The sequence below is a fragment of the Cylas formicarius genome, unplaced genomic scaffold, assembly GCF_029955315.1.
Source record: "Cylas formicarius isolate icCylForm1 unplaced genomic scaffold, icCylForm1.1 PGA_scaffold_1__22_contigs__length_36826433, whole genome shotgun sequence".
NCBI lineage: Eukaryota > Metazoa > Arthropoda > Insecta > Coleoptera > Brentidae > Cylas > Cylas formicarius.
In genome coordinates, this window is record NW_026844264.1 from 24,706,934 (window position 1) to 24,732,316 (window position 25,383).

The 25,383-nt window shown below is 34.3% G+C and overlaps 1 protein-coding gene across 4 annotated transcripts in view; it reads left to right on the top strand.

Annotated features, from left to right (window-relative positions):
• The first annotated feature begins 328 nt into the window (after positions 1–328).
• LOC132697492 (protein abrupt) overlaps positions 329–25,383 on the top strand; it is a 31,645-nt gene continuing 6,590 nt past the window's right edge. For all 4 annotated transcript variants that reach the window (XM_060663065.1, XM_060663067.1, XM_060663066.1 and 1 more), the window contains exons 1-5: positions 329–616; positions 14,246–14,560; positions 16,241–16,413; positions 17,864–18,014; positions 24,684–24,899. In XM_060663065.1, the coding sequence (XP_060519048.1) occupies positions 14,465–14,560; positions 16,241–16,413; positions 17,864–18,014; positions 24,684–24,899 (636 nt within the window). In that variant the 5' untranslated portion in view covers positions 329–616; positions 14,246–14,464. The remainder of the gene's footprint in view (positions 617–14,245; positions 14,561–16,240; positions 16,414–17,863; positions 18,015–24,683; positions 24,900–25,383) is intronic.

Genomic DNA, 25,383 nt, shown 5'->3' on the forward strand with positions numbered 1-25,383 from the left:
TAGTAATAAAATAATGTTATAAAAACGCGATTCATTTGAACAATAAACGAACCGAATTGAAACTACCCAACAGGCAATTATTCGCGACATTTATCTAAACACCTCGCAACATCGAGAGCGACGCGCGATAATTGACACCTCCACACGCAAATTTTCGATGTTCGCCGTCATCGTCATCATCCCCCTCGAACAAAAAAATGCAGCGCGCTGCACCCGCGGCGTCGTCGCCTCCGCTCCACCCGGTTTCGAACCGGGGCGGCCATGACGGTTTATAGGTTAGAGTAAGTGGCACGGAGAGCAAGTACGCTCAAATCTTGGCAGGCGGCGAGCAGACGGGCAGGTTAACGCGCAAGTGTTCTGCACGAATCAAGCGGGCTAAGGACTGCTGCTCTCTCTGCGAGTAGTAGCGATTGTTTCAAACAATTGCAATCGTTTCGGCCCCTTGCACTGTATTGTCGGCCGCGGCGTTGCTGGTTGATGGTTGCCGTGCGTTCTCGTGTATTATTGTTGATCGCGGTGGTGCCTACATGTGCGGGGGATTTATTTATTATAATTATCGCCGTCGGTTGTGACAAGTGTGGAAGAGCATCCGCGCGAGGTGATAATGTTTTGGCACGTGAGTATTATTTACATCGCTCGCTTCGATCATTCCGCCGCCGTATCAACAAAACGAAATTGACTATTTGCCGCGGAACTGCCAATTTTTCGCGATTTGGTCGCTCCGCGCCGCAATTTGAAGGTTTTTATTTTTTTTGAACGAAAAATCTAGTAAGAATATTAGATGGCGATTCTACTTATTTTAGACCGTGGCAAAAATTAACGAGGAGGGTCAATTAAGATGCATCGGCGGATCGGGGATTTATTGATTTTGCAATTATCGGCAACCAATCACAAAGGGATTTGATTATTGCGCCGCAGGAGCGTAGTTTTTAAATGGGCCGTTTTTACGTGTTCGCCTCTCTATTTTTGCGCATACCCCGAATTTTTGCCATTGCGCGCCATTGTCCACTTACTAATTTTTAGTGCTGTATTGATTTTATTTACTTTAAGGCCCGCTATACGGCGGACTGCGAAAGGAAATAAATATCGGGAGGGTTTCCTTATTCTTTGGAGCTTTGCAGGTTCGTAGGAGTAGTGGCGATACCGATTTTCATTTTTTTCTTCTTGATCTTCCGCCCCCCCCCCTTTTAATAATCGTGATGTGTTCCATGAATCGACAATTGCCTTGTTTACTTATTACATTTAAACGTGTGACTTTTATTAAGAACCGGTCAAGCGGAATTGATTTTGATTGGTACTAGAAGCGAACTTAGGGTATCAATCGGTACATTGTTGATTAGTTTGAAATTCGTAAGTGCTTAAAGATTTTTTAATAATTGCATATATCCGATAACAAGTCAGTTTTACTATCGTGCCTTATTTTAGATCTCATTTATAATAAACTTGAGGACAATATAATTTACGATTAAAATATTTTGCCCGCGAGTTTATTAACACTTTATTGCAAATTTCGCTAACCTAGTCTAACTCAAATACCTATTAAATATTATCAAGTTAATTAAGATAAAATTCATTCAAATATGACACCATGACGGATTTATTTATAACAAATCTGATTCAGTCAAGAACCATTTTAATCCTGTTTATGAAAAAATACGTAATTGTATTAAAAAAATTAGTAATAGGTTCACGTACATCCAAAAGGTAAAATAGTAAAAAATAAATGTGAAATAAATTAAACAAATTTATTTTTATAACATAATATAATTGTTTGCCTGCCGAATAAGGCTGGTGGATCGCGCTTGTTTTTTCAGTTTTTTCAGACACGAAAGCTCTTTGCAGAAATTTATATGAACCGTACCGAATCTAGCGCTTTTTCCCAGCTCTTGATGTGCTACCGAGAGTCTTGCTATGAACGGCCGTTTGGGGCATGGGAAAAAGTGCAGAACCCTTTCATTAACGATTTTATTTTTACATTCAAAAAATAATCAAAATTTGTGTGACTGGTTGTGGGCTTGTTAGTATCGTATAATCCGAGATCTAAAATCTAAATGATTATGTGCAAAAAAATTAAAGTTGATGCTAGACCCTCAAGCCCTATTATTGTACATAAAGCAAGAGCCAATTAAGAGGAATAAACGAAACCAAGAACCAACTACAATTAATCAATTTTGAGTTATTGCTTATGGGGTAAAGATGATTTTTATTATTTGCTTAATGCCATGTGTTAACGAATATCCTTCTCAGTAAAGTAAAGGGCTTGAAAGGCCTTCTTTATAAGCAGATTGTTAAAGTTTGTTCTTAGATTTTTGAAAATGTAAATAATAAATATAAAATAATTAAATATACTTTGAGCTACCTCGACACGGTGTTTCCAATGTATCAATAAGATTTCAAAGTTATATCAAAAATTGGTATTCTTACAAGCCTAAGAATATCTAGTTGGATTTATCGAATTTTCAATAGAAACACTTATTATTATTATTACTGCACCTAACTACGAGCAGAATTAAAATTACCTCTCTGTCTAACCTATCGATATCTATTCCTGCCTCTGACATCCCCCGATTCTTTTTTGAACAATTTGCATATTTGTTGATCTTGAAATATTTTTTCAATTTTTAGAGATTTGTTGTTGACTTGTTATTAGTAAAAAACACACACTAATGATATGTCAAATAGTTTGGTCTTTTGGTATCACCTGAGTCCGCCCTGATACATCAAACCGCATTGGAATGAAAATCACCAGAAAATGATAAGTTCCGTGACTATCTCCGTCAGTCATGATTAAAAGTTTATTTTATCGTGACTATGCCTATCCATTACACTTCAATCCTAAAACGAGAATAATTGGTCAAGAAATCCAACGCAAATGAAACACTGCATATACGTGAGTTTCATCAATGTGGTTTTAATTTAAGCAAAAAAATTGGTATTTAACAATGAGTAATAAACATTTACAGAGTGAGAAAACAGTATGTGCAAAAAAAGAGAGAGTTTAGTAGTTATTGGGACTTCAGGATAAAATACGTCTCACACATTGAAGTAAACGGGATTGCCAAGGTAAATGTTAACTAAGGCGAACTCATCTGCTACTACTCTCGGAAGGCGGCAACTCATATTCGGCTGTAATGTAATGTAGGCACTTTTAAAACTAACACCAAAAAATGTGGCATGGGTATGGGCACGCAAGGGCATAAGACATCGCGACCTTAAACATGGCAGCTCACAGTCGGCAGTTCGACAGTATTTTCTCAAAATATGCACAGATCTCAATTTAAGTGTTGCTGTTTAAACAAACTGGCAAAAATTCGGTTAATATCTGAAATTTTTGTAACCCGAATTTAAAGTTTTCAGTTAGCAGGAAAAAAAACTACGAAAATTACCTACCAAGTAACTTCTAGACTGAAATTAGAATTAGAGTTGGTCGTGAGAACGACTCAAGGTCATGCTACTTTTGTAGTCGCGATAAATTGCATCGTGAAAGTCGAACATCAGCTTTTCACGGATTCCATTAGAAACACAATGCCGTCATAATACAGCAACCAAATATAAAACGCCAAATGGATAGAATTTGGATGTTAATTTTATTCTTTACTTATAGTTTTCTATCTGTTAGGGTTCTTTTAATATAAACTATAGATAGTTCTAGAATCACAGAATCTCAAGTAACACCGAGGACACGTTATTAAAGAGACTGATTTACTAGTTCATGACGTCATCCATCTGGACTGTTTTCGCACACACTAGGAGAGGTATCTAACTTTTTCGAACTTTCTTGCATGAATTTTTCATTATTTTATACTCCAATTAATGCAAACCATGGTAGATAAAACATTATTTGAATTTGTTTGATTTATTATCTGCCTTTTGCCAATCTTGTCCAGCGGTGTACACTGTGTGCCACATAAAACGACCCACTATATGATCTAGAAACCCGTAGGAGATGCGAAAAAAAGTTTCATTCAAAAGTTTCTTGGACTCTCCTAAAGATTTAAAATATTATAATTTTGTTGATGCAGGGTGTCCCCTCCGGTATCAACTTTGTTATATTAAGTGCAACACCCTGTATATATCGACATTTTAGGAATACTTGCTTAAAATAAAGGTCACTTCCTTAAGAAAATTTTGAGGTCGTGTTTTTTTTTTCATATTTTGATTGCCCCATATAAAATTGTGTTGTGACGCAACTGATCCAGGTAATTCAACGACAATTTAATCACAAACTATGGAGACGATGCACTACTCAATCAGCTGGACAGATGCGCCTCCGCGTATACAGGATATCCCATATAGGTAGTGCCGTTTTGGCAAGATTTTCAAATTGAACACCCTATATTATTATTCAGATATCAATTCTAGGACAAAAAACAATGTAAGTTTGTAATTTATCTTATATTTAAATTTTTCTACTTTTTGAGATTTAGAGGTTTAAGATAACACCCGTATAAACTCTTGTTGAATTTAAAGCTTCATCAGGTCACTTGTTGGCAATATTTTTTAAATAGCAAAGACACGATATTACTTCTGCAGATATACGAATAAAACCTACTGCTAACAATTCGCCAGAACGGCACCAAATATTTGAGACACCCTGTATTAGCTGAGGCCCATCTATCAAACTGATTGAGCAGTGCATCATTTCCTTAGTCTATGGTTAAATTTTCGTTGCAATACTTGCATCAGTAGTGTACAACACAATTTTATATGGGGCGATCAAAATGAAAAAAAAAACACATAACCTCAATTTCTGCCTAAAATATGCAAAATTCGAATAGGAATTTCTTAAGAAAGTTACCTTTATTTTAACCAAGGATTCCAAAAATGTCGATATATACACAGGGTGTTCCATTTAAAATAACAAACTTGATGTCGGAAGAGACACTATTGAGTTAACAAAATTATAATATTTTAAATCTTAAGGAGAGTCCAAGAAACTTTTGTACGAATCCATTTTTCGTATCTCCTCTGGGTTTACAGATCGTTTTATTTGGCACAAGGTGTACGTGTATTCCGTTTACATGTTTGAGGCTACTCGGTAGCCCGCCCCGTTTCTAAGCTACTGCCTGAAAGGTTCATTAGGATGGTAATTTCTACTAAACATTGTGAGTACCTACTTAAAGTTCTTTGTTGTCAATTTTTGTTGTTAGTACTACGACTCAAATATTAATTAATTAATTTATAAGTACGCGTTAAACTGTGAACGTTCTCGAATATGCGGCCAGCAGGTAATCTATTACCAAAAACACCCGCTTAATTACTACGGTGAATCATTAAAATTTCCGTTTAATGAGTGCAGGTTCTTCGATATGACGAGTACGTACATTACCTTTTTTTTACCGATTTAATTATAGTGGCCACGCCGAGATTTTTATTAAAGCGATAATGTGTGATTTTCTCACAAACGAACGTTGTGTTTGTCCGGCACCGTTAACATTTACCTACGCATCTTCGTTGCCGATAAAAGCAAATCGTTTTATAAAATAAGTAAATATAATTGCTTGGTATCTGGTGGACCAAAGAAACGCAGCAATTCCGTGCACGCCCATGACGACGACAATGTTGTCGCTTTTCTCACAGCTGCCTAAGTAATTGTCTGACGGACACAAATGTTTCACCATGAATTCTCAAGTCACCCATCATTCTATCATAACATCATAACATTGGCACCCACATTGTTTTTCGGTATTTAAATGTTAATATTTAAACGTTTAGAAATACAATTCTCTGTTTATTGGTATTGGGTAGCTAAAAATTGCATACAAGAAGAAACGAAAAGTCATTCACAAAATGTCCATTAAACATGCAGCTAACATAAATAAACATTTTTGAATGGTGATTATAGTAACTTCTTCTGAGTTATGTTCAGATATTTATAAGACAATTTCATCTTAAGAATTATAAACTATAACTATAATAAGTATTCACTCCAGCATAGTTATAGTGAAATGTGGTAAACTGTAAGAGACTATGACAAAAAACATCAATGTAACTCCACAAGTCAATAATTTCATCAACTGATAGAGAGAACCTTTGATCAATTGGTTCTTGGAGTTACTAGATGAAATATTGTCCTTGAAGGAACATGAAAGTTCAGCTGGCTCAGCAACTCAGTGCAATCCACTTATTAATCGCAAAGTTTATATAAAAACTGAAATGAAAGGTACCTCCTACGATTCAACAGTGAGGGAACCTTAAACATAAGTAATAAATCACTCTGTGGCAGTCCCCTAGCCGGGTAGAAACCATTTACATGAAGTGTACGTTTTCAATTTGAGTGATGTACTTGCCACACCGTTGCATCGTACTCTTCGACCGCACATACCTATAGTATAATAGTTTTAATCCATGTTCCCTTTCAAAATCTCTAGAATTTCTCACTATGAATCCCAGCATTTTGAGTGCACCTTTACAGGCTTCATGGACGTGATTTCTGAAGGAGAGTTTTGTATCAAACGTTACGCCCAGGTCTTTGAAATTGTCACATTTTCTTAATAATTCATTATCCAGATGTTAATTAATGTTAATGTTAATTATAGAATCAGACCAAGAACCAATTACCTCCAAATCATTCTGCAGAGATACACATTCGACCACACTATCAATTATTTTAAATAATATCACATCATCAGCAAAGAGCAAACCTTGACTATGTTTGCTACTATGTCATTGATGAAAAGCAAGAATATCACTGGCGCTAAATTGCTACCCTGGGAAACGCCGCTACTAGCCATGAACCTAAGCGATGAGTCATCGCGGAGCTCCACATACTGTATTTTCTCTACAGATTTGACTTTACGAATGCCACAAGATCATCACAAAATCCAAGCATCCTCCGTTTAGAGAACAATATAACCTTACCTTATGGTATAGAAGCTTTACTTCCAGTGAAAAATGTAGTAACCGATTCAGCCTTCTGCGTATATATCTGATACATACAGATCCCATACTTACACAAAAGAGTAGTTACATCAGCCTGTCGAAGAAGTGTTTACTAAATGCAGCAGTATGCGCTTTCGCATTGTCGCATTAGATCTTCCAGTTGCTGAAGGAAACACAGCGCGACAGGTTGCAACCCTTACACGGATTGAGAGTTCATGTTTCTATCTAAAAAAACTAGAGGTGATCTGCTTCCAACTCTAATCGCACCTCATATCATAATGGATCTAATATACAAAATTGATGTTTAAACGACTCAATGCTACTCCCGATTCCAGTGAGTTGGTTCTTGGCACCATGCCACCATCTATCTCTATTGGATAATGACCTTATAACTGTAGCCCATAAGCTCTAATTCTTCGATAAATCGATTGATTGGTATTTGTCGACCCGTATATAACCGTCCCTTCATGTGCGATTGCGCTCGTTGTGCTGAATCGGTCCCTCAGGACACGAAGTCTCCAGTGCTCATACTGAGTGTATAGCGATGACAATGCACAGACCACTTCACCATCACTGTTGGTCAATCCTGTTACCAATTTCCCGATATGATATGCCAGCCTCTTGCATACTTAACTCCACTTAAAGTTGTTTTCAATACTTTAGAGGCAAAATCGTTTGGTTATCTTTAAACAGACTAGGATTAAAATTTTATTGTTTACTACACTACACATATTTCTATGGCACAGAGTACCATTACTTACATAAATATTAGAAGATAAAAAACGTTTGCACATTTCTTCAAGCGCCCCTTTGAAAAAACCTAAGTTGTTGCCAATTTAAAGGTAAGTGGCAGAGTTTTTTTGCTTTCATTGGGAGTTTAATTCCAGGGTCATTGCGATCATGATGGATTTAAAACCGATTTTTGTTAACATAGGAAAACTGAAAATTTGCAGTGGTTTTTTTGGTTAAGGGGTGTCACAGACTCCAATCCAGTCATGTTGACAATGTCATTGGTCAAAATTTTGACAATTTTGCTTGAACAACAACTAGTTGACGTCTAAATATCAATGCTATCTACCGACAGAAGCGGTTCATTACCTTAGTTATTGATTCGACCTCTTTTTTACATAATACTTAGAAGTAATAATATTTATCATTAACTTAATAAAATATGTTAAATGAGGCGTAGCATTTTAATCCTAGTCGGTTTAAAGATAACCAAACGGCTCTGCCTGTAAATCATTGAATACAACGTATATAAATTTGAAGTTATTTTTTGAAGATTCGGCAATTTTTATTATTATTATTTACTTTTCAGAACGTGATGTTTCCAGTAGTTAAAAAAAAACAAAATTCTGAACGTATTGATTGTCTTGAAAATTTTACTGTTTCGAGAAAACACGTCTTAAGAAATGCCAATACGATTTAAGCGATCACATTTTTTTACCACGAATCTTTGATCCTCCTCCGAAGAAGTAGAGATCAACTTTCGGACATTATTGTAAAAACAGACGGCGAAACGCGTAGGTACTATAAATCGCCGGTTAGCAATAAAAATTATATATGAAACATTATAATAAATTGCTGTCAACTATTGTGGAAATGCCGAACATTTGTTTGAATAAACGAAGCTCGATGCCTATAAGCAAAAATAATTATTTGAGCGTTGGTGGAAAAAGTATATTTGTGTCAATAGTGCACAAAATAATCAAATTGTAAACTGGCAACTCGAACTGATTAAACAAAAAACGTCAAATTTTATTTTGCACTTCTCACCTGGTCAGATCAACCTGTATAACCATTGAAATGTCAAGCATTTTTTGCACAATACGAGTGTAGCAATGTCATTTCACAATGCATTTGTTAATATAATTTTTTCGTTAAAAATATGTGCTTCAAAAAAGGTTTAGTACAACCTGTGTAAGTCTTCCGTGAATGCTTAATCCGCATATTCAAGCAACGGCACGATCGCAGCAAAAATTAATATATTTTTACTGGAGCCGAAGTGGGACTTACTAATTCGGCTATTTTTAAGTCTTACATTATTACTCTCGGTGTATGTACCTACTTTGAAAACCCGCTTGTAATTCAAATGCGTTCCAGCGTAACCGCCGAGGCAATTGAATATTTAATAACAACCGTCTGAATGTCTCGGATTTGTTTATTGAAATTCCGACCCGCAGATGCACCTTCATTGCGATATCGCTTTAGTTTCCCAGTACCAGAACGTGCTGCAATAAATTGTTATTATTATTATTATCGTTATTATTGGCCATAATTGCTTAGAAAAATTCGGTTCACTGTTACTGCAAACTTTTGTAAAATGCCTACAGAAAGTGCCTAAAAAACTACAACAAAGCTTTGTTAGTGACTATTTTCTAACGGATTTATTTGAATCAATTATACACTCTGACGTCAGCCGATTTGCTCCATCGCTCTAAATTATTGGAAACTATGCCTGGTTGCCACTTCTACATACACTTGGCAACATTTCGTTAAATTTCGTTTTAGATTCTACACCAAAATGAAACTCACAGTATGCAACCAATTATAATATGCTTGCGTAATTTTTCTCACTTGTGAAGGAATGGTTCACTTTTTCTGTGATTTAACAAACCACTTTGATTACTATTTTCAATTGAGTTTTAAATAATTTTGATATCAAATGCAGAAAAAAAGATATTTTTCATGATTTTTACGCAATGTAGGTACTCGTCGATTCATGTAGCTTGTGGTGAGAATGAACTTCGCAAGCTTTTTGTCTTTAAATGTTATTTTTTACTACTTTAAAATTTAAAATGAAATTTATATGTAAAAAACAGAAATATGTTTTGTTTACTTTGACTTTATTTGAAAACAAATTTACAGATAATGGAATTCGACCGCAAGCCTATTAAGAAAAAACGAATGATTATAAAACAAATTATTGCAAACACAAGTTGATTAATCAAGTTTAATCTCCCTTTTGACTAAGTTTTGCTTTTGGTTGTGATTCAAATTTTTTCATCATACGATTGTCGTCAGTTTAGTCACTGCAACTACCGACATAAGCATTTTTTAAATTGAAAGAAAAGAAATATTTCAATTAACTTAACCTTGCGGCTTTAAGGCTAACACATTGAAATATCAACCAGAACGTCGACATCGAAGATATTTTCAGCAACTATATATTTTTATTAGAGCGGAGTAAATCTTAAAATAAATGTAATTTATGTTTTTGATGTTGTATATTTGGTATATACTTATACTCGACCATCATATTGTATTCCAACATGGTTGTCATCTTAAGAGTGGTAAAAATTTGAAACGTGTCGTCAAGTCGACCTCGATCGCGTTCAAATCAGAAAGCGAAATCCCACACAAATTGGACTTGAACTATTATCTAGAACTGAAAGTTGACCCATCGTGATTATTGGAATCTTAGGTAAGTATTCTCTTTCGCTCGCAATAAATAAATACTTTGCGACAGTTCCAAAAAATTCACTTGTCTTAAAAATTTCGATCCAGAAAGATAAGGAATGTCAACATTAATAAAAAAATATTAACTTAATTAATTTTAATACACTCACCACTCCATATTTTCATAAATTTTGACCACAATTCGACCCTTTTATTTTGAAACGAATTTGAGTGTTTGTTGTTTTATACTATGGGTCAATTTAACGACAATTTCACTCATGTGTGAAAATTTCAAGAAAGGTTAAATATACGTAGTAAATCAAAAAGGTTCAGTTAAAATTTTAAACACTCTGTGCAGCCTGCAGTATTCCTTTTTAGAGCACTGGCTTTGGGGAATAAAAATATTTATCTAAAACTCTTTCCCATATACGTTATATCGTTATAAATTATAGTTTTTAACTTTCCACTACTTTTGGAGTGAGGTAAAAATTTAGGCTAGCATTGTCTTAGCAGACAAGAGGCAAACTGCATAATAAAGTTGTCAACAAGTTTAGTTTAAAGGAAGGCTTTCCTATATACCCAAACATTGGATTCTGAAGAACCAATAAGTTTAAGTTCAGTAATTTAAAATGTTTGGTCCCCCTTTCACTTCTAAACCAACTATAATCAAACAATTTATTTCGTTTGCATGTAAAGTCTCATTTCGGCTCAGTTATTTATCGCCGCATTAAGATTATAATTCTTGCCTTTTTTAACGCTCACCATGTGAATCTTCTCATCGTTAAATATTCGAATATATTAATAAATTTCGAAATTTCCGGGTAATAAAATTTTTAGGTGGGTTCTCTCTTTCTCTCTCTCTTTACTCGGCCACCTAAAGTGGACTCTTAAAAATAATTTGGGTGCGCGTTACAAAAATGGGAAACTAGTTTTATTACTCGAAAAAGTTATAATTAGCCAGTTGTATTCGGCAATTAACTCGGCTTGGGTTCGAATACACTTACGCTCCAAGTAATGAGTTTTGCGTTTTAGCCGGATTGATTCTCATTAATTTTTGTTATATCAATCCGAAGGTTGAAATACGAATTCGGAAACCTGACAAGCAACTTTTATGACGATCATATACAGTGTAAGCTAGATTTTGCCCAGTATTTGATAAATACCATTAGCGATCAAAAATGTGGGTTAAATTTGTTTGAAAATGTCCGATTTCGAATACTTATCCAATATTTTTCTTATGAACCTAAAATGTGCAAACCTATACCATAGATGAAAACTGTAAATTTCTACCCTGTTTGTTAAGGTACAATAATGTTCTCTATCACCAGTTTACCCGTGAGTAGGTCAGATTAACAGTGATGAAGCCTTGCACATATGACAGACCATTATCTCCCATTTGTGAACTCGTTATCATCGGCACAGTAATTTTTCTCAAAGGTATCAAGGTCCATCACAGATTACAAGCCAAGCTTAGAACAAAATTTTATTTTAAAAATAATCCTTGCATCAGTTTCTCATTATGTTCATATCAAAACTGCTGTTTGGTTAATTTGAGCCCCAGTTTTGTCTCGACGGAATTGCTTGCGTCTGACCTTGAAGCACAAAAAATGTATTCCTTTTTTTAACAATTTGACGCTATATATAGGAAATTTCGATAGAAAATTCTGCAGTCCATTTTGTTATGCTGTTGGACCCAGATTCAATTTGGGCAAAACATTATAATTTGACTTATTAGAACAAAAGGTTCTAAAGGTATAATAACTAAGTAGAGGTATAGAGGCCATACATACGGAAACATTTTCGTGCTTGTGGGAATTAGGTTCTGCGCATATATCTAAGTTTGACACACTAACTCTTACTTCTAACACCTTACTCATTTTTTCGCTGTTAAGAGTTAAGCAAGACTATTTTCAATAATAATGTCAGTTGAACCCTCAGTCTAAATTGAAGGTTTTTGGTGTAGATGCAAAATATCTTAGCGCACACTGCCAGGTATCTTTATTTTTACCCTGTTGACAGATTCTGGATGTCAGAAAAATAACTCATTGACTAATAAGAGTTTTAAAAAGTGTTGGAAGGTGAAAACGTATTGGATAAGCGAAGTATCAAAATTATAATTTCATCAATTATGTTTTTTAAAGTAAAAGTATATTATTAATCAGTCCTACAATTTGCTTTATGGTTTTCAAGGTTTGTCACGTTCAGATTTTATGTTGTCATTCGAAAATCAGTTTCACATTAGAGTTTTTTAATATTTGTCTACATTTCCGATACATTTTCGTAGATTCTCCAATCGGAATTAGGAAGCTTTTGCTCAGCAAGCAAGAACCTTCCACTGGCTACCCTAATACTTTTTAAAAAACTTCTGGATTGCTCCTGCGTCGCTATCTATCAGTTTTCCCGAGAAAGGCTTTTAATAAGGAAGCTAGATATTTTGCTAGGGAATTGGACAACCAATGGTGCTGGTATTATGTCCAAAAGCAACGAAGCCGAAAGCAATCCTACACTCGCCACTGTGATCCTTCCTTACATTCAAAACATCACTGACCACATATCTAGGGATATTCCGATACTAGTAAATACGAGTAGGTACTCGATACTTTTGATTCGATACCAAGTATTTGTAGCATCGAATCAATCTTGCGATACTTTCTCGGTATCGAAACAAAAGTACTTGGTATCAAATCGAATCAGCCTCACCATTAAAAAAAAACCGAACGCGACAAACGCGAAAAAGACGCCCGCCCATCATTTTTTTTCATTGTCAAATAACATAAATTGTCAAACATGCAAGAGATTGCTTACGAATAATTTTATTTATTGTAATCATCGGCTTATTATTCCAATGTTATCATAGAGATTTTTATTTAAAGTACGTGCTTAACGTGACGCAAACGTTTATAATAAAGGTTTTCTTTTCCTTCTTAATTTTGTTTTAATCATTGTCCTTCAACGTTCATTGTTAGTTTCTCTAAAATAAATAAAAAAATAATAAAGTTCTAAAAGTATTGATATGAGTAAGTATCGATACTTTAGGAGTATTTATTTGAGTAGTATCGAAAAAAGATTTGATTGCTATCGAAATAAGTAAGTATCGATATTTTAATGGTATCGGAACATCCCTACACATATCAAAACTTATAATGAAATATAGCTTCAAAACCAGATTCACCACTTGTCCAAAAATCTTTCAACATCTTCGATCCATCAAAGACAAAATTCCATGCATATGCGGCAAAGAATACATTGGAGAGACCGGACATAAAAACATATAAACTAAAGACAAATAAACTCATCAGTAGTTGCCGAACACAATCACGAAACCGGTCATAAAATTTTATTCTATAAAACTGAAATTCCTGCATGTAATCAATTCTTCTACCAACGAAAAATCCGAGAGTCTATAGAAATCTATACACAACCTAGCAATCTTATCCGCGACTCAGGAATTAAACCAGTCACCAATATGGGAATCAGTCATCCGAGACGGTGTTTATTTAACTCCGTCCCCCTCAAACAATATATAAGCAGGTACAGAGTAAAGTACGAGACAGTTTCAGTCAAGCTCTGAGGAAGCCAGCAGGATGATTGGCGAAACGTTAGCAAGTTCGATTCAGCAAAAACCGACGCAGCAGGAATCCAGAAATTTTGTAAAAAGTCGGTTAATCCTGTCGAGTTTCGGGTGGCCGATAGGAGTCATAAAAATGGTGAAACCCAAGACATTTTGATGGCAAACTTGTGTAAAACTATTCGACTCGACGAGTGACTGTTTGTGACATTTTTTGCTTTCGTGGACCAACCAAATGACACGTTGATGAGCCATTTACCGTTATCGGAATTTTGTTGTAATTGAATTGGGTGGCGAAATCCTTTTCCTATGAGACTAATGAAAACAAATATTTTTTTGGTGGCTTAATCAAATCGTGTTCGTAAAAAAAATCTAATTACGGGTTTTTTGTTTCAGATTCGCACGTGAGTCACCGGAATCGTTCGACACTCGACCTCAAGCAAGAAGCAAATCGGAAGAAAGAAGCCACACCACCCATGACTAAGCAAGAAAGCGCGTGTTGCTTAAATGATCGACGGGCGAATTAAGCAGCCCGGTAGTCGCCACAGTCAATCCGGCGGATCGTGACCACACGGCATAACCATTGGCGTAGAGATTTCCCCTTCACTTTGCCCAATGGGGGGCGATACCTCCCCCGAGCAGCAGTACTCGTTGCGGTGGAACGACTTCCATTCGTCGATACTGTCGTCGTTTCGACACCTTCGCGACGAGGTGAGACGTTACGACTTCTTCAGATCAAGTTTCGACCCTTTTTTCTAGAGAGGTCTAAATTCCTAAAAACGCGAAGAACTCAATTTCAGTTTTATTCGATACTTTTTGCGTTTTTTCTTAATATTTTATTATTATTTTGAATGACGTTTCGTAAATTTATAATTTGCCTGGACAGAGTAGATCATTTTAAGTGGCCAGCTTGAAATTGAAGTTTTCCTGTTTGCAATTTTCAAATTTTAACAGATGTTTTCTATGCAGCTTTTGAATGGCAAACCGAATCAGAACGCACCTGTCAAATGTCAAAGATACGACGTCAAATGGATAACTTCTGTATAGTTTTATTTCTCTGCACAGATCTTTCGATTCTGAATTCAAATATATTAAACACATTCACTAACCATTTTGAATTTTAATTTGCAGCGAATTTAGCGCGTCGATAGTTGAAAATCATTTTATATTTCTCACTCTCATTAACAAATTTGTCATTTTTCATTTCGTAATATCCTAGATATCGTGCACATCTTTGTGAAAACCATTGGAGAACATCATCAAACGAACGAACTAGAAGCCGTTTTTTCAAATTCCACACCACAACAGTTTGGTCAGGAAAGCAAGATGAAGGATTTAAAAGTCAATGTTATCATTTAACTCTTACTACAGCCGTCGTTTAAAAAATCGCTGATTAGGTTTGTTCGTTTAAACTAATAAACTATACTTTAGTCATGAGTTTGTTTTGACACTAGCGGACAAGTGTTTAATAAACAAGTTTATTAACGTATTGAATACTGTTTCTACTACTATTAATTTTTGGGTACATTATTGCAAAAGAAATTGATTCTGGGTGACGTGCCACGTGTCACTTGACCATCCGATCCATCGTATTTTAAAATAGGGACTAGAAACTCCTTTTAAAATTTTAGCAAATGGAAGCTTTTTTTATATGACGGTTTTTAATTAATAAACTATTTAAAATCTGCCTCTAACGTAAGTAAATAAAAGGCGTTTCATTATATTGATAAATAGTCAACGTCCACTTTTTCACGATTTGAAATGATATTACACAAAGCGCCTTTTTTTATTATAAATTATTTATAAATTACTCAAATCTTGAAAATGCTAGCTCAGACAAATAATCGAATAACAGACCACATCCATTCCTACTTCCAAGTATAAATGAATAAAATTGAAAAACAAAATAATTAATAAATAAAATAAGTTCACTGTCGTCTGTGGGGTATCTTTAGGACAATTTCTAACTTTAGTGACTTGGCTTACTTTTTTACGCATAAATCGATCGTACCAGGTTATTTCATAGCATATTTTTTCTGGAAATTTGCTAGCGAGTTTCCATATAATTTCCGAGAAAAATCGAATAATTTTCTTATACTATTTTTGAACAATAGGGGTTACTCCGTAACGAACACAAAAATACGCCAAATCTGTTGTGTGAAATATTGATTTAGCGGCGACATAATTTTTTTAACGGCTTTACATTCTTACAATCAGTGAAATAACAAGCCGCCCCCTATTGGCTAAACAAAATATATTGAAAGGAGGTGTATTAACTTTGTATTATATCATTAATCTAGCGAAAAATGCATTTATCTAATCCTTAATTAGCATATTAAAGGTTCCTGGTTCCCGAACTATTTTTTCCCAACAGAAGGATTTTATTTTCAGGAAGATTTCGTGGACGTCACCCTGGCGTGCGACGGATGTTCCTTCACGGCACATAAGGTGGTGCTTTCAGCATGCAGTCCCTATTTTCGGAGACTGCTTAAAGCCAATCCCTGCCAACATCCTATAATAATACTCAGGGACGTCCAGCAAAAAGACATGGAGAATTTATTAAGGTTGGCTTTTACATACCTATACCAAAGTCGATATTTACCTTAATGACAACATCTATATCGAAACGATAAAATGCCTAAAATACTTAAAGCAACTGTTCTAGATTTTTCTATTTAGTTTAGGGACACTAAACTTTCGAGATCTTTAAACTAACAATAAGTGCACACTGTAAGTGCAAATTCCGTCACCACAAAACATTTCTTGAAAATCTAAAATCGGATAAGTGATAAGGAACTGCTTTTTTTGTTGGTACCGCTACTAAAAAAGCGCCCAAAAGCCATTTTCACTTCTATAGCTAATGGTATAATGATATATAGTGGTTTTATTGGTTAACAAGGGGATGCTAAAATGCGTAAGCCTCGCTATCTATGTATGAGGTATATATTGGTTCGATTGATCTTTCTAGATTTGTCTTGGGATAGTACCGATTTAGTATAACCCCAAAAATAAAGAGGTGCACTGGAATCTATTTTGTAAATGTTTCAGATTATACGTATTTGATTTTATGATTGCATAGTTCATATCATTAAGCGAAGTTGTACACACATTTCGTTATAATATCTACTTTTTTCCTACTCTAAAATACTTAACTATGCACGCATTTCAGGTGTTTTAGTCCTGGGTTGACAAGAAATCGGATGTTTTGGATAGATTTTAGCCACGGTGTTTTGACGTTTTTCAATTCTGACAGTCATGCCACATGTCACTCGTTTATTAATTCGCAGCTAGAATTGCGTTTATCAAACTTGTTGCATAATATTTTTCTAAAGACTTTTATTACTATGACGAACGTACCGTTTGAAAACTTATCCATTTTTGCTATAAGCAACCCTTAGGTTTGATTGGCTTCCTTACTGATTGACTATTAATACGAATCCATCGATCAAAATCTTTTTTTTTTCAAAAATAAATTTGAAAACTGTTATCTATTAAAAAAAAGTGTGGATTGAATTTACTTATTTTTCATTATTGAAGTTTTTTCTGGTGTTTATAATTGCACCCTAAAGGAAAAGGGAGGGAAAAAATTAGAAAGTTATAGCAGATGTTTCGTTCGATCTTGCCAAGACTTTGAGTAGGAAAGAGCAAATAACTCTCTAAACCGCTAAACTTTTTGGATTTAAGATGTTAAAGTTTTAAGAACAAAAATCTTCAGAATGTGTATCAGTTTGTTTCGTTGACTTGGTCAAATTTTTTCTTGGTCCAGACCCACTTGAGGACCACTATATATAAAATAACATCCGACTGTGAAGTTTTTGCGAAACACAACTTTGTATATTTAACTTTTCGCCTCAATTCGTGTATTTTCTTGGACACGATAGTGTTCCATGGTAAATGGGCCACCCTGGACATATTGTGATACATAATTCGATCCAAATAAAGATCCTCGAAAACTTTTGTTTAGTATGTTAAATTGAAAATAATCCTAGTCGTTTATTTATCGTTTTTTTAAAGGTTTATGTACAACGGTGAAGTGAACGTTGGTCAAGAAAACTTGACGGATTTTTTAAAGACTGCACAAATGTTACAAGTGAGGGGACTCGCCGATGTTTCGGCAGGAGCGGCTACTCAAAGACTGACCACCACCTCAGAAGAAAAGATCTCGGTGAGATACTCGTTAGTCCTGTAGAAACATAGATTTTTTATCACTTTTGAGGCATAACAGACAATTCTTTTGTAACACGGCGAATTAAAACGATTTTACAATTTTTGCCTTGCATTGTTCGTATTTTTGCAATGTCAAACACACAAAACATAAAAAACAATTAGTTTTAAATATTAAATTGTTTCAAATGATTCGGACCAAAAAAAAATTAACATAAAAATTGCAGCAACTACGAAATATAAAAATATTGGAATTCAAGTAAAATAATTACTAACGCCGCATAAATTAATAAATAATGTTTTTTAACAAAAAAATCTTAATTTTTTTTTGGCAATATATTGAAAATAAATGATAGAAAACTCCAAAAACAAAACAAAAAAGTTTAAAGCACTCGAAACAAAAATGTTATTGCTGCACTCGGGCGATCAGCGATAAAACCATAAATCATAATACAGCATGATTTGCTTTTTAAATAAATTGACTTCTTATTTCGAGAGTTTTGACTTTTTCTCATTATTGACATTACTTGATTAGTCGTCTACTATCGACAAATTGATATTTGACACAGCACGTAACCCTAAAATTACTCATCAGTAGTTACACAACTGAGAGGTTTAGACCACTCACAGTCAATAAGTCCAAAATTTCGTATAAATTTACATAGTTTAACGGATTATTCACGTAATTAACCTCGCAAATAAATCTCGCCGTTTGATTTTACAACAATCCAAATGGCATTATGTTGCTAATAAAAATCAATATCGATGAGGTCCCTTTATAGTTATCGTAAAAATGTTATACATATATGTAAATTTGTGTGCTTGAATGTATCTCGGACCGTGTGTAACAGAATTTCGCCCGCCTACACAAAATTTTGTTTTTCTGTAGGCATCGGCTCCGCGTGTAAATTGTTTAAAAGTAAAATTATGCATCAAACCTAAAAATTAATTATGCAAATAAATAATCGATCGGCAATTTCTAGTTTATGGGCGATCGTTTGGGTGACCGAAGTAAAATCGTATTTTCGGCATTTTAATTTCGCGTTTCGTTTACGTATGCTTGTAGTCAGAGTTTGCAAAAAAAAAAGCCGATCCATAAATTTAAAATAAAAACCAATTTAATCGGGCCACTTAAATATACGGTTGCACGACGTCTAATCAACATAATATATAAATTTGTCCCGTCTAATGCGGCCTCCGAGTTTTATAGCCGTTTATTAGCAGGTGTACCGATGTAGTTGGTAACTAAGCCCATTACAGTTATTCTTGCGAAATTTATTTTATACCAAACTTATTATAATTAGAGGCGATTAAGCCGCACCTGCGGATTTTTTTCCCCCGATTTTTCGATTGCGGATATCTTTAATGCATATTTATAATTCGCCCGAAAATGTCAATGTACACAAAGCGATTATTTTATTTTATTAAGGAAACGATGGCTTTCAAACAATTAAATTTCTTAGTTAGTCGACATAAAAGGTATTTCTAAAAAAGTAATGTCATAGGAACCCTTCAACAGCGGAATAATAAATAAGTTATGTCTGGTTATCATTTTTAATTATTAATAATATTATAAGAAATAAGTTATGTCTGGTCATAATTTTTATTTATTATGATCAAGTAAACCACTTTTCTCCATCTAATCGCAATTTTTATTCTCTCAAAAAAAACTGCTGTTACCATATGGTAACGCAAGCCACAAATGGTAGACAAAAAAGTAAATAGCGAAATGTATATTGGGCATTGTAATTTTTTTTTATTTAGTATAAAAAATATAGTTATATATCCTACGTTGCATTGAAACACGTGGTGCGTATATTTGAGAAACAGCCTTCGCTGGCACGTTTTCTTTTTTTTTATCGATGGTGGAATATTATCAGACACTCGGTTCAAAGTACGCTGTTTTTAAAAGTAGTAGTACCTGATCCTTTTGAAACTGTTTTATTTTTCTCAAGATAATGCAAAACGTATTCTGTAGCCAAGCTGCATTTACTACCGACCGATTGGACGTTTTACGTACTAGTGTAGACTAACCACGTAAAAAGAAGCCAGCACCACTATTTTCTTCTGGAAGATATACGATATCTTGAAATATTTGTATGCATCAGATCTCTGCCGCCTATAATCCTGTTATATTCTGTGATGGTTGCCTTTCCTGTACAATTCTTTTTTTCCTTGTGAGAGAATCTTTTTACTCGAGAAGTGCGATTGACTCCATGGCAGGCAGAAGCTATACTTACTGCATTATTATCAAGCCACTTTAGAACAATGATCCCATCTTCCTTATCAATAGCTGGCATAAAATCACCCCTTTTGGACATTTAGTGAACCCGTTTTTCGGAGGTAGAGGAATACGATTGTCGCGGATGGCCGCTGTTCCTTCATAAACACGTTGCTTCAGGTAATGTAAAATATTGAAACCAGTAGAAAGTTTATCAAAATAAAATTTCCAAATCCATTTTCAAAGAAAGGGCTGCCTTGATATGCATCAGAATTCACTAGATCTTCTTCCCTCGTATAAAGCGTTGTCTCTTCCGAAGTATTCTACGATTGATTCATCAAAGTTTAGATGTTGTTAAGAAACAAAATTTATAATAAAACTTGCTCGCAACTTGTCCATGGAGAGTCGTAATTTCCACATTTAATCATTATTATTAGATTTTGTGTTTTCGGAACTGGAAATATTTTACAATCTGCCTAAACAGATCTCTTCGCATTGCATTTAGCTTTCTTTGAGTACTCCAGTACATGTCTTTTCCCTGTAGTTCGCGATACCCATTTAAAGTTATGATTGAGAAATTTTAATATCTGAATGATTTAAAAAGAGAGCATATTTTATACATTGTTTAAAGAGTAGGTCAATAATTTCTTGATCAATAAATTGCTCAACCTTCAACCCTCACCCTTTATTCAGGTGATTTTTTCCTGTCCTGGTCTGGTATACGTTCTATAGTATCTTGAAGAGGCACATCTAACTCTGCACAAATAGGTTTCTTTACCCTTATCTCGGCTAAAGCTAATAATGGATTACCACTCAGGTTGTCAGCTAAACCCCCCTCCTCTTGGTCACCTGAATCCCCATCGGTCAAAATGTTATCAAACAAAAAGAATACTAACGAATCAAGACAAACATAAAATCGAGATACCCACACCAGGCTTAAAATAAAAAAACGCTAGCCGTTGAAGGGTTAAGTTCCGGGTGGCCCATTAATAAAGGACGCCGGCCATATCTCAGGAACTGTTAGTCCTACAACTTGGAAAAAAAAATTATAGGTAAATCCGTCAAGAGAAAAGCTGAAAATTATTTTCGTGTTCATAAAATGCCCACAGGTTTTCTCAAAAATATTCCAAATTAACGTATTTGAAAATTAGTTTTAACGTAATCTACTCTAGAAAAGGAAACTTTTTTGTTTGAACTATTTTTTCTATCTAATCAATTTAAGGGTGGGGGAAGGGTCAAATATTGGTTAAGAGAAAGTTGAATAACTTTTTTTTGGCTAATCAAGGGGAAAAAGATATTGCCATCTCCACAACTTGCTGTATTTTTTACGCTCTTTCATCTTAGCTAAAAATATTTGTACCATTTTATTTAAAATTTTCGAGAAAAACATAAAAATAGCTGTTTTTGGCATGAAGCGCCTCCTACCGACTCGTAAAATAACTAATATCGTGATATTGACATGCCAGTCGCAGCTAGTATAAATGCTAATTAAATTTAAATCGGACTAGCCAAAAAAAAGTTATTCAACTTTTTCTTAACCAATATTTGACCCTTCCCCCACCCTTAATTTGACGAGATAGAAAAAAATAGTTCAAACAAAACAGTTTCCTTATCTAAAGTAGATTACGTTAAAACTAATTTTGATATAGGTGAATTTGGATTATTTTTGAGAAACCCCGTTTTTTCTATTTTACAGTAGAGGTTACGCTCCCAAACGACCATTTTATGAACAGCTTTTTCTCTTGGCCGATTTACATAAAAATATTTTTTTCCTAAGTTGGAGGACTTCCAGAGATATGGCCGGCGTTCTTTATTAATAGGCCACCTGGTAGGGTTCGGAATAGGGTAATTGCCGAAACATCAACTAAATAAAAAATTGTTTTCTTTAAACTCAACTCAAAACATACAACCTCCCTATCTATAAGAAGGTTGTTAAATTTATTTTTTTTTAAATCAGCCTCAACGTTTTGAAGAATCGGTTGGTAACGGTGCAGTTTCCCGTGAAAACCCAGCCTCAGTAGCTGGGACTGACGTTGGTTCGTTTTTCAAGCAAGAAGGGGCAGTATCGATTTGTTTGATCAATTTGTTAAAATTAGCAACACAAAAAATAATTATATATATTATATATAATAATATAATGATGTTAATAATTTTCGTCAAAAAATAACCACTAAAATTTTCACGCTATACAATTTGTAAAATCTCTGCACACCATAGGGCGACCCACCAATAATTTATTAAACTTTTGAATCTATTTATCGTAGTAGGCCCATATGATGCTAGCTCATTGTTACTCGTTCAAAAATAATGGCCATAAGTAACGAAAACTTATTTTAGCAATTAAGATGTATCATGGTCACACGATCATATATCTTGAAAACAATGACTTTTTTGTTTCTTGACATTGGAGAATTATTACAGCTTCTAAAAATTAGTAGGGCATTGGAGAATTTTTCTACGTTCATTACTTAGCTAAAATATAGCTCAATTAATATTTGATTTTGATTCGGTTACTCCTGGACCCGTGAGCTTTACCTATGAGATCAGTTACGATGCATCCATCGAAATGAATCTAAAAGGAAACAAACGTTCGTTCTTTAGAGTATACTTTAGTAATTTTTTCGTGTATTAGATTAGTTTTGGTTATAAGTTTCCTTTAAAGTAAACTATAATTGGTAATGAATTAATTAATTAGGAAAACACTGATACCGTTATTCGGTCCACGCGAATTTTCGGTATTTTGGCAGTATTGAACCCGCTTTGGGTTTGATCCGAAATAGGCGAGCTATGCGCCCTCGAAAGGTCACGAATTCACTAGGCAATAAGCATTAAATCGATTTTGAGGTTGTGTAGAGTTATATTAATTTGAAATTAAACTGAAGAAACTAAAAGTAATTATATGAATTGAGCCTAACTTAAGTTAGTAGCAACTTGTGTAAAAGTTTTTTGTTACAAAATTGAAAAATTGCCTTAATTATATAGATTTTAGAAAATGAAAATTAACACGCGGAGGGTTTTTTATGTGACAAATCGGAATATACAACGTATTTTTCCTAGTCCCTGCTCTTAAATAAAGTGTCACTTTAAAACGTCAGCTGCTACTACCGAAATTATTTGAAAAACATATACACATTCTATCTCGTTATAACTGTATGACTATGAGGTCAAATATCATCGGCATACAATTACGTGTATATTATCTTCAATTTGTGGATTTCCATTTCGTTTGGAAACAAACTGTATATTATATTTATTAAAATTCAAGTAATTTTTATACGATCCGGAACCTTTATAATACACACTAGTACTACAGGGGTCAGTGGGTAATATTTACTTAAAGAATTTTGATAAAATTCCATTACCAGTTGTTGTTTTACACGTAACATAACGACCAGATAAGCGGGCAATTCATTAAAACCTCTTTAAGACTTAAATATAAATTTAATTACTTGCAATTGGGTGTACTGATTCGTGGTAAGCACTTAGGTGCCTACACTTGCCTCGAGACTCCGGTATTCCGACCAAATGTTTATTTGTGACAATGATGAGGATGGCGGATGGCTCGATACGAACAATAATACTCGAAATTCTCGTAAGAATTTGATTCCGTGCATCACAAAAAAAATCTGCGGAACTGCAATGTGTTAAATGTTAGCGAGTAAAATAAAAAAAGAAAAATTCAAACAAATTGCGATCTGTAATGATGATAAGTGTAATCCAAAAATCACAGTTATTAATTTAATAGCAGTATTTCTGTTTGTTATATGTTAATATGTTACATTATATAGTATAAGTAACTTTGTTTGTAGAATAGACGAGTTTAACAAATTTAGTCAGAAACTGGGATAATTACTACTCCGGGTTGATTTAAAAAATAACCACTGAATAAAATATTTTGTAAATAAATATTTTGTCTGTTCTCAATTTTCCAAATTTTTGTCAGTTATAGTCAGTAAGTGTCCCCAGTTTCTAGTTTTACCTGTGTATAATTTTGATTTTTTATTTTTAAAGAATATCCACTTAAACCGTTTCTTGTGACACCACGCTTTTAAATTGCAGACCAAGGGCCTATTGCGGCTTTTTATATCACCTATACATTCCAGGATTAATTAATATAACATATATATTTATTGCAACTCGAAGAAGCTAAAATTGACAATTTCAAAATCATTTAATTGAAATTGAATTGAAACAATAAATATTTTAATCAAAAGCCCCATCATCAGACATATGCGAAATCCAAACCAGCTGTCCATTTAAAAAATCTTAGTTTTAAAAATGAAAATAAAAGTAGACAACCTGCAAAAAATGTTCAAGTTTAGCTAGTTTAGTGCCTACATGATCTAATTCGCATATAGTACAATATTCGTTATTTTCAAAAAAACATTTTAAACAAAAAAGTTTGGTCCCCGTATAAATATGAATAATTTACACACAATTTTATTACAGCAACCTTCGACGCTGCCATGGAACTCCGATCGTCCGGAAGCTTTACGCGAAGAAGGTCTCTCTCCACCCCCGGCCAAAAGAGCCAGAAGCTCCGAGAGGGATTTCTCGTCACAGGAGCGCGCCGTCAGTCCTGCTAGCAGAAACAATAACGGCGACTTACCCGGCTCCCTTCTCGGACAAGCCCTTGAAGGCGGAACCAATGCCATCGCGAAAGAGGTAGGCTATATTTTCCTTGCACCAAAAATACATTTATCGCGTCAATAGTTTGCCTATTATGTCACAATACAATTGTTTTTCGTAATAGTATACATAAACTTCTGAGTTATTTGGTACATACGCCTTTTTGTACATAATACCATCGAGCATTAATAAAGACAAGAAAATACACTCCCTTTTCCCATGGATGCCTGTTAGTTTTGGTTAGTTAGTTAGTTCTAGAGGACAAGTCGCAGTCTTCATTCGCCGACGAGGAGTAGGTTTTCCAGTCTTTCCTGATGTTCAATAGCACTGCAAAACTAAATAAAATTAACTGGTTAAATTAAAATTTTTCATTCTTTTAAATTGATTTGCAAATAGTAGTTTAGTATTACAGCAAATACATACTTTGGGCGTGTTTTTCTAAAATGTTCATACTTCATACATAGTTCTCTAATAAAGAAATAGTAATATTAATTTATTTTCTCAAAATATCACCACCAAG